Source organism: Borostomias antarcticus, assembly GCF_949987555.1.
Source record: "Borostomias antarcticus genome assembly, chromosome: 12".
Classification (NCBI taxonomy): domain Eukaryota; kingdom Metazoa; phylum Chordata; class Actinopteri; order Stomiiformes; family Stomiidae; genus Borostomias; species Borostomias antarcticus.
Window position 1 is genome coordinate 2,492,580 of NC_140245.1, and position 11,120 is coordinate 2,503,699.

Below are 11,120 nucleotides of genomic sequence, written 5' to 3' on the forward strand. Positions count from 1 at the left end.
TTAACCTTATTTATAAGCTAGCAGTTAGGTCAATTAACAAAAGTTTCCCATTTACAAATACAACCAGTGCAAACATCAGTTAAAAATCCAGTACATTTACTAAACAGCAAAACAGACAAAGAATTTCCAGCTGCTGACAGCGCTTGTACATCATGAAAGTGAACTGTCAAGTTGCCGGAACACCATCTACAAAACCATTCATAAGACCAATCCATGAAAACATATGAGATGCTGCTAATATAGGTCTGTATCAATGTAAAGTTTGTTCTGAATGATACGATAAATCACAATAGAGTGCCAGTCTATACAAAATCACTGACTAAATGGGCTTTCGTTATGTTTGGAAAATGCAACAGTGAATCAATTCACATAACAGGAGTGATGACCAATGGGGCTGAGTTTTTACCACCATCATTAAGCCAAGGGCCGAAGAATGGATAGAGCTTCTCAGTGAATTTCTGGCCAGTGAAGGAGTAGATATGAGACCAGGGGTCCACATCATAGAATGAGACCTCACCCTCCTCATAATTCACAAACACCCCCACCTTCTGAGGCTTCTGGCTGAGAGAGATGATAACACTAGGATAAGAGTGACCTTTATACTCCTCTTTCCTCAGCCTTATAGACCAGATTCCAGACCTAGGGCTTAGTGTGACTTCCCCCTTCCTGTTGACGGACTCTCTGGCCACTCCTAGATCCCAGGCAGTCTTGTCCTTCACCTGCACCTCATAGTAGAATCTCCCTGAAGAGAAGCCCTCCTTTCCCAGGACAATGATAACAGGATCAAACCTTTTTGGGTTCTCAGGGACGTTTCGCTGTGTGTCTCCAAGTCTCACTTGTTTCCCATCTTCAGACAGGATGAGAGAGGACTGAGCTGTATCAGGGTCCAGAGTCACATCCACTGTAGGACAAAAAAATACTCTTATAGCCATAGTGTTGATGTCACATCAAACATTAAAAATGCACTGGTTGCTGAGTACAGGACAGATGTGTGTGTGTGTGTGTGTGTGTGTGTATGTGTGTGTGTGTGTGTGTGTGTGTGTGTGTGTGTGTGTGTGTGTGTGTGTGTGTTGAGGGAGGGGGGCACACCTTTATACAGCTTCAAAGAGAGTTCTGTGGACAGAGAGATCATTACTCTGGTGATGATTACAACAACATATCTAATCATGCAAAATTACATCAACCTGGTCAATACTTGATTTACATAAGTGTTGCCTATATGTCCATATGTCATCTGAGATGCTATTATTGATTAATGAATTATTAATCAAGCATGATGGTTATCGGTCGTTACCAACATGATCGACCTCCTTGGTTTGACTCGACTGTAACAAAAGGATTGTTGTTCCTAATTTGTGTTGTTCCGGGGAGTTATAAGGGTGGGACACAGACCACACAAAACATAACAAAACACATGTGGGCCTAATGCTGGCTACAGCAGCGTTGAATGTGAAGACTGTCAGGATTGAAGCACGTCACAAGTAAACAAGTGCAAAGGCTTTAACCATCCATTCAGTATAGTTAGGGAAGACAGAACACAATGAAACGCAGACAGTGGAGACAAGCGTGCCAAACTCCTTTCTGACAAAACACTGTGATCTCAGTCCTTAGATGGGACACTCTCACTCCGTAGGAGAGGAGAGAAAAGTTTAAACACTGATCTCACACGGGTCCTTGGGTGGGAGACTCTCACTGTGTAGGAGGAGAGTAGAGAAAGAGTTTAAACAATGTTCTAGACCAGTCCTTGGATGGACAGAATGCTACTGTATATAGAACCTTTTTCAGGTCAGAAAGGGTTTCTTTTCTTATGAAGTTGAAAAGGCTTCTGAGCACATGCCCACACTCCAATCATGGAAGAGATCGCTATATTGCCGCCTGTGACAAAACTCCACATACTCCCCACCTAACAGCACAACTAACTTTGTCACGGTTGGAAAATATGACCTAGCCATACTCTGTCTCTGATCTATACAACATGATGGAACTAAGAGTCATCTGATTATCTGATCTATGCCTACAGGGCAATGAAAGGAACAGCGCCCTCCTATACCTTCAGGCCCTCTACCTCGGGGTGACTGGTTGCCCTGTCACTCCGAGGCCCCTGCGGTCGATCGACACGGTCACGGCTCTTCTTTGTCCTGGCTCCGCAGTGGTGGAACGAACTGCCCACTGACGTCAGGACAGCAGAGTCCCTGCCCATCTTTCACCGCAGGCTCAAAACTCACCTCTTCAAGAAGTACTACAAGGCTCTTCTGTCTTAAGCACCTATTGTATTGATGTTTTGCTACTCTTTCACTATGGCTTCAACACTAGATTGGGCTGTTAGTCACTTGTTTATAAAGGAGATGCACTCGTGAGTTCTGGTGAGTACTATAGTAAGACTACCTACGTTAAATTCAATTACTGCAATTCGCTTTGGATATGAATATGAGAATCCTAACATTTAGAACAAACACAAAAAGAGCTACTAAACACCTAACCTGGCACACCAGATGGTTTGCTTCGCATAACCTTCTGGGCACTCTCCGCTGGAAACTGTTTGGAAAAGGGCAGGCACTTTCAAAAATACTTGGCAGGTGATTGGATGAACCATCTGTCTATCACCGTCTATCATGCGCTAACTTCAAATGCTCCTCGCTGTCATAAACCCGCCCAGCATAGCTATTTGTATTTCAAACTCCTCAGAACCAACGCTGATTGGCAAGATCGTTTTCTGATGTGGCACAAACGGATCTCTATGGAGAGTATCAAGACTGATTTGCGAGAGAAACAGAATGTGGGCTACTAAACAGCTCATTCTTCTCTGTAGGACTAGACTAACCACTTCTATGAAATTAGATTAATGTTTATTTTCCACAGTACTAATTAGAAGCTTACCTTTAAGTTTCTTCTCCATCAAATCTTTCTCATTTACAAGACTATCATACTTGACTTGCAGTTCTCTGTTCTTGATGGTTACAACTGTAAAGATAATTATGAATCAGCATTTTCTTCAGCAATATCACATTCCTAGCTGTCAAGAGATGTGCTTCAGTAAGGGATGGATTATATCTTGCATGCAGACCACAAAAGGGCCCCAGAGAGAGGCCTCTGCCAGATAATACAGTGTATAACTCAAAATTATACCTTATTGACTTTCATATGATATGAAATACAAAAGGCCTCAGATCTGACAAACATTTAATCTGCGATAGCCTACTCCATGTGTGTGTGTGTGTGTGTGTGTGTGTGTGTGTCATGTCGCCCATGTCAGCCCATTGCATGTGTGTGTTGTGTCATGTGACAGAAAAAGCCTTCTTCTAAAACAACATTTTTACAGACACCAGCAGGGGGGTCATAGGACTTCTGTGCTCTGAGGCCCCCTGGTGGTCAGTCTCCTATTCCTCTCTGTGGCACTGACTCATGGATGTATTAATAGAACTGGATACAGCCACTCCATTCACTGGCCGCTATCAACAATGAAGCCCTATTGAACCGCGCCATCTTGGCAAATTTGTAGTCATTCGACTATTTCCGGTGACTTTTGACTTGCGCAGTTGAGCTTCTCTGGCCGACGCGCGTCCACGAAAAAGTTCACATTTATCTGAAATGTAGACGCGCGTTCCCGGCTCTCTCGGCTCTCCCCGCTTTGATTTAGCAATGAAAACCGGCTTGCATATTAACCTGTTTTTGTCAAATATATCAATTGGATAAATTATTTTTTCATCCAGGCATCTTAGTTTTAACAGGTTAAATATAACTGAACATGTTTCGTTTGCTAGTAGATGGTATTCATTCCGTTCGCGATAACGTTATTGCAGCCAGGCTAAATTCCTCCAGGGAGCCAGTGACCGGCGAGTTGAAGAGCTTCACTCCCCGCCAGCAGGAGCTTTGGCCGCGGCTACCGCATCTCGGATAACCCGCTGAGTTCGTGGCTGCTATTTCACATTCGCCCTTGATCAATCCCAATACCGATCCATGGTAATAATGAATCAATCGTTCAGATCAGATCGGCAGTGCTGCATGCATGTTACAACATCATTGTTAGCTTTATTAACATAACCATAGCCTACATTTATCTCTCTAACGTTAGGCTATCCATCTTACACCAGTCGGCCATTCGATAGCTGGAAGCGGTCAACGCCAACGTTGACTGAAAACACCCAAACTCAGTGTATCGTTTCATCTTCATGCTACACATCAACTCCTTTACATTGTATGTGAATAAATTCCTGTTATTCTAAAAATATCCCATTTCTGTCCATTCCTGGAAAAGGCTAATAATTGCTGTCAAATGATCACTCCAGTTTATCAACGTATCCCACTACCATTTCAACTATGCACAGGAGATTGTCTTATATATATATGTGTGTGTATGGAGCAATTTTTTTTTAATGTCCGACTTTTGTCTGTGCTGTTCAGTAAATGTGCATCTGTCCTAATTTATTGTAGCCTATCTACTACACAACCTAGTTCAAATTTATGAATCTTCCGCGGCGTGATCATTTCCAAACCAAATTGCGGGGGGGGGGGGGGCATTAAAAGCATTACAAATTAGACATTAAAAGCATTAAAACGAAATGTGAAACAGCATGACAACATACATATTCCTTGATTATTTGTATGCTGTGTTGTCCCGTCTGAGTTTGTCCTGTTCGTGATTGGTCTCGTGTTCCCACTCGATAGGCTTGCACCTTGACGTTGGTGAGTGGGCTTTAAACCAAGACGGGCTGTATGTGTATGTGTGTATGTATGTGGTTTGTGTGTCATATTCTATTATTGAAATGTAATAACAGAAACAGTGTGCCTCCTCTTATCCTCACAGCTCAAGCCATTTTTAGGAGACCAGTTCACACCTCAACCAGACCTGCTGCTGTTTAGGACCTGCTTTAAGCCCTTTTTTGTGGTGTCCGTTTTCTGTGTTCTGTGTCAAGTAAGCCAACCCACCTTCAATGCAGTGTAGCCTCCACATTTGAATGGTTACAGCAGTCTTGTCGTCTACAAGCAACAGTCTCTGGCTTTGCATGGCAATTTATGTAGTATCATCCGAGTTCTACAAATGCTGTACTTTTTTGTACTGTAAGTAACCCCTCAATTATTCAATTTTACTGGGGAGCAGTGACCATAGCCTACTTGCCAACCCTCCTGACTTCCGCGGGAGATTCATAAATTTGAACTAGGTTGGGTAGTAGATAGATAGGCTACAATAAATTAGGACAGATGCACATTTACTGAACAGCACAGACAAAAGTCGGACATTAAAAACAATTGCTCCATACACACATATATATATATATATATATATATATATATATATATATATAATGTTTCACATTTCGTTTTAATGCTTTTAATGTCTAATTTGTAATGCTTTTAATGCCCCCCCCCCCCCCCCCCCCGCAATTTGGTTTGAAAATGCTCCCTTTTTCTGAGGTCCCAAGGTTGGTGAGTATGGCAAGCTATAAGCTATTAATACAAGCATACCGCTCAAAAAGGGCTTAATACATACAACAAACTGATCAGGCTAATCATTTTTTAATGAAAATGACCACAAGACAACCTCCTGTGCATAGTTGAAATGGTAGTGGGATACGGTGATAAACTGGAGTGATCATTTGACAGCAATTATTAGCCTTTTCCAGGAATGGACAGAAATGGGATATTTTTAGAATAACAGGAATTTATTCACATACAATGTAAAGGAGTTGATGTGTATCATGAAGATGAAACGATACACTGAGTTTGGGTGTTTTCAGTCAACGTTGGCGTTGACCGCTTCTAGCTATCGAATGGCCGACTGGTGTAAGATGGATAGCCTAACGTTAGAGAGATAAATGTAGGCTATGGTTATGTTAATAAAGGTAACAATGATGTTGTAACATGCATGCAGCACTTCCGATCTGATCTGAACGATTGATTCATTATTACCATGGATCGGTATTGGGATTGATCAAGGGCGAGTGTGAAATAGCAGCCACGAACTCAGCGGGTTATCCGAGATGCGGTAGCCGCGGCCAAAGCTCCTGCTGGCGGGGAGTGAAGCTCTTCAACTCGCCGGTCACTGGCTCCCTGGAGGAATTTAGCCTGGCTGCAATAACGTTATCGCGAACGGAATGAATACCATCTACTAGCAAACAAAACATGTTCAATTATATTTAACCTGTTAAAACTAAGATGCCAGGATCAAAAAATAATTTCTCCAATTGATATATTTGACAAAAACAGTTTAATATGCAAGCCGGTTTTCATTGCTAAATCAAAGCGGGGAGAGCCGAGAGCCGGGAACGCGCGTCTACATTTCAGATAAATGTGAACTTTTTCGTGGACGCGCGTCGGACAGAAAAGCTCAACTGCGCAAGTACAAAAGTCACCGGAAATAGCCAAGTGACTACAAATCTAGCCAAGATGGCGCGGTTCAATAGGCCTTCACTTTAGATTTCGAATCCTGGGGGCTTGCACTGACTAGACCAGGCCTCAGCAACCTTTACTATTAAAAGACATTTTTGGGCAAAAAATAAATAAAAATCTGACAGGAGCTACAAAGCATTCAAGCCTTATATAGGCAGTGTTTCCCCTAAAAAAAATGTCAGGCCTGGTGGGAGGCACCCATGGGGGGCACATTAGAGGGAGAAGGAGGTCATCAAACAAACTTAATTTCCTGCATTCTGGTGAATTTTTAATTTATTTTTTCCTGCTGGACAATGATGAATGGACATTAAAAAGTAAAAAAAGAGGCTTTTATCCATTTCCGTTTTTTGTGTCAAAGCCAGGGAGCCACTGGAGAGGCTAAAGAGTTCATGTAGCTCCTGAGCAGACTCCTGGTCTAGACTAACCACCTCTATAAAATTAGATTCCACCGTTTATTTTCCACAGTAATTAGAAGCTTACCTTTAAGATTCTTCTCCATCAAATCTTTCTCATTTACAAGACTATCATACTTGACTTGCAGATCTTGAAGTTCTCTGTTCTTGATGGTTACAACTGTAAAGATAATTATGAATCAGCATTTTTTTCACCAATATTTCATTCCTAACTGTCAAGAGATGTGCTTCAGTAAGGGATGGATTATATCTTGCATGCAGACCACAAAAGGGCCCCAGAGAGAGGCCTCTGCCAGATAATACAGTGTATAACTCAAAATTATACCTTATTGACTTTCATATGATATGAAATACAGAAGGCCTCAGATCTGACAAACATTTAATCTGCGATAGCCTACTCCATGTGTGTGTGTGTGTGTGTGTGTGTGTGTGTGTGTCATGTCGCCCATGTCAGCCCATTGCATGTGTGTGTTGTGTCATGTGACAGAAAAAGCCTTCTTCTAAAACAACATTTTTACAGACACCAGCAGGGGGGTCATAGGACTTCTGTGCTCTGAGGCCCCCTGGTGGTCAGTCTCCTATTCCTCTCTGTGGCACTGACTAGACCAGGCCTCAGCAACCTTTACTATTAAAAGACATTTTTGGGCAAAAAATAAATAAAAATCTGACAGGAGCTACAAAGCATTCAAGCCTTATATAGGCAGTGTTTCCCCTAAAAAAATGTCAGGCCTGGTGGGAGGCACCCATGGGGGGCACATTAGAGGGAGAAGGAGGTCATCAAACAAACTTAATTTCCTGCATTCTGGTGAATTTTTTATCTATTTTTTCCTGCTGGACAATGATGAATGGAAATTAAAAAGTAAAAAAAGAGGCTTTTATCCATTTCCGTTTTTTGTGTCAAAGCCAGGGAGCCACTGGAGAGGCTAAAGAGTTGCATGTAGCTCCTGAGCAGACTCCTGGTCTAGACTAACCACCTCTATAAAATTAGATTCCACCGTTTATTTTCCACAGTAATTAGAAGCTTACCTTTAAGATTCTTCTCCATCAAATCTTTCTCATTTACAAGACTATCATACATGACTTGCAGATCTTGAAGTTCTCTGTTCTTGATGGTTACAACTGTAAAGATAATTCTGAATCAGCATTTTTTTCACCAATATTTCATTCCTAACTGTCAAGAGATGTGCTTCAGTAAGGGATGGATTATATTTTGCATGCAGACCACAAAAGGGCCCCAGAGAGAGGCCTCTGCCAGATAATACAGTGTATAACTCAAAATTATACCTTATTGACTTATGAAATACAAAAGGCCTCAGATCTGACAAACATTTAATCTGTGATAGCCTACTCCATGTGTGTGTGTGTGTGTGTGTGTGTGTGTGTGTCATGTCCCCCATGTCAGCCCAATGCATGCGTGTCATGTGACAGAAAAAGCCTTCTTCTAAAACAACATTTTTACACACACCAGCAAGGTGTAGGATCAGGAACAGCTTGGAGTAGGATATTTTTATTACGTTTTGAGGCTCCTGTTACAAATATGTTACCTTCATTGTAGCATAAAATACTTTTAGGCCTTTGAGGTACACATCACATGCAATGTTGTCATTACATTGTCAGTCAAGAGTGAAACATGCTGCTTAAATAATTCGATTCACCACAGCAATAACTTGAATCTCACCTGTAAGGTTCTTCTCAGTCAGTTTATTCTCATTTTGAACATGTGTGAACTTGACTTGCAGATCTTGAAGTTCTCGGTTCTTGATTATTACAACTGTTAAGAGAATTCTGAATCCGTTAGCTTTTTTTTCAGCAATATTTCATGTTCAAGAGATGTGCTTCAGTAACAGATGTAGCCTACATGTATTACAGTATACCTTGCACATGCAAACCACAACAGGGCCCCAGAGAGAGGTCTCTGTCAGATAATACAGTTTAATCCACAAAATGATACCGTATTGACTTTCATTATGAAACACAAAAGGCCTCGGATCTGACTGTTAAAACAACAGTTTTACCCACACTACCCAGCAGGGGGGGGTCATAGGACTTCTATGCCCAGAGGCCCCCTGGTGGGTCCATCCTTCTATCTCTTTCTCTGTAGCACTGACTAGACTAACCACAGTGGGTTTTCACTCAATGCAGTGGGTTTGTACTCACAGAAACTCCCGACAGCGACGGCTACACCCAGAAGAACACAGAGAGCCACCAGAGCCACTCTCACTGGGTCACGACCCCCTGGAGTGACCTTTGACCACACCAGCTTCTGGTAATTAGAGTCATCAGCTGTGGAAGACAGAACATTAGATCATAGGACCATGGGATTCATGACTCAACGTCTGTAGGACTTTATGCTGTTCAAAGAAATACTGTATACAGTACAAACACACTGCAGAATATACATTCTGTTGAGGAACATAACGTTTTAATGATTATAAATTGTCAAGGTGTTTGGAACTACTGTTGTTGATTTGAAGTTATCTTTATAACTAGTCCATGCATTTCTTCTCACTCATAAGAGGTTGAAATGTTTGCAGAAAGCTAGTTCCAAGAGAACAGATGGAAAAAGAAAGAAAGAGAACTTCCTTGACACAGGGTGTGGTATATGGCCTTTATACCATGGCCTGGGTTAATACTCTTTTCTGATTGGCCAGCAGACGTGCGTTAAATCCGTGTATACGCACACGTAGTTCTGCTTAAGTTTAATTACCGATCTAAATTAACTAAAGCAACCCAAATGAGCTAATCACATAGCCTGCTGTACCATTGCTAGCTAGCCATGAACGAAGTGTTGGATACTGCATATTTGCTGTGCAACGCATCCATTGTCCAGTTATCAAATCTATTTGCCAACAAACTCTTTATGATAGCCAGACACCTCACTGTCCCCAAATCAAAAACTGTTTTTTTTTTCCCTTCGTGTTATAACGTTAGCCTATCACTGTCAGTTGTAGTGTAGTGTAGTGGTGTAGTAGCCAGATATGATTTTGTAACGTCCGTCTGAGTTGCAGTAAAAGACGTATGGAAAACGGTCTCCGCCTCGTTTATTCATTTACAGTAGGAGAGCGGGGCGCGTTAGACCGTGGGGCGCATCAGACCATGGGGCTTTTGAGGTGATCTGTTGTAGCTACACAAACATATTTTGGTGAACACATCTCTCTACGTCAAGTCAACCTATCCTGAAGTCGGCGGGAGTATTTGAAAATCTTTAAACATTTTCTTGGCGATCATCTGTTTTTACCCCATGTATTTAATTTTTTTACGCTAGTGTTTTTTGATTTATACCTTATGTATACATGTCACAGAATCCAAACACATATCATTTAAATCACTGTTTTAGTGGCTATAAGATAGAATAATTTTCGTGTTTCATGCTACATAGCACTGAGTGACAGCTAGCCAGATAGCTAGCCTCCAGTAGTTGGGGCGCTTTGGACCACTGTGGTCCTACGCGGCCCACATTCAATCATCATGCATTACCAGCCATTTTTCTTTACTTGTATTCACAGTATGAGAAATAGGCAACGTAAGACCGACAGAGAAGTGGCCAGGGAGGTGCTTGAGCTGGCAGCCAGAGAAGTGGAGAGAGTGTCTGTACGTGGTGCAGCTAAAAGCTACTCCATCAGTCATGTCTCCCTGTTACGCTACTTAAAAAAGAGGAGGGACATGCAAGAGGCAGGCAGCACACGGCTCCCTGATGTTGGCTACTCTCGCCATGGTCAAGTGTTCAGTAAGGGTCAGGAGATGGAGCTGAGGGACTACCTACTGACGGCATCTGCCATGTTTCATGGCTTAAGCCCAAGTCAGGTAGCCTAATTCAGGAGATAATAGTTAATTTATGAGTTAGATATTCATAGAAATCATCACCCAACAATCTATACATTAGCCTATAATACAATAAATAAATACAAGCTATATACAGAGATAATAAATACAACTATATACATAGGCTTATGATAAAATAAATACTAAATATAGGAGCAAATATCGTATAGAACATTACATTATTAGACCTATACATAATAAATACCTAACAGTATAAATAATGCATTCAGGTAGTGAAAAAAACATGTATGTAGCACATAACATATAGTTGTAAGAAAATAATGTTATTTGCATGGGTTTTTAAGGCAATGTACACTATTGGTCCAATGCGTCCCACTACGTGGTCCAACGCGCCTCACCCATGAGGCGCGTTTTCACATCCGCCACTTTTGGCAAAACTGTAAGAAACTGGTAAGTGCTGGAAACCTCGTTTTGATGTCTTTTTGTAGCCAACAGATATAGGTATACATGTATAGCAAAATTCATAGTAAAACCGAA

At 41.6% G+C, this 11,120-nt stretch overlaps 1 protein-coding gene across 1 annotated transcript; it reads right to left on the reverse strand.

Annotated features, from left to right (window-relative positions):
- Positions 1-365: 365 nt before the first annotated feature.
- Positions 366-6,960, reverse strand: LOC311316334 (E3 ubiquitin-protein ligase TRIM21-like; the record flags this gene model as incomplete). Its single annotated transcript, XM_084447176.1, has 4 exons — positions 6,868-6,960; positions 2,878-2,961; positions 1,090-1,113; positions 366-901 (listed from the first exon to the last, which is right to left on the reverse strand). Exons 1-4 carry the CDS (start codon positions 6,884-6,886, stop codon positions 366-368), a joined length of 663 nt encoding a protein of 220 aa, XP_084303302.1. The 5' UTR covers positions 6,887-6,960.
- Positions 6,961-11,120: the final 4,160 nt, after the last annotated feature.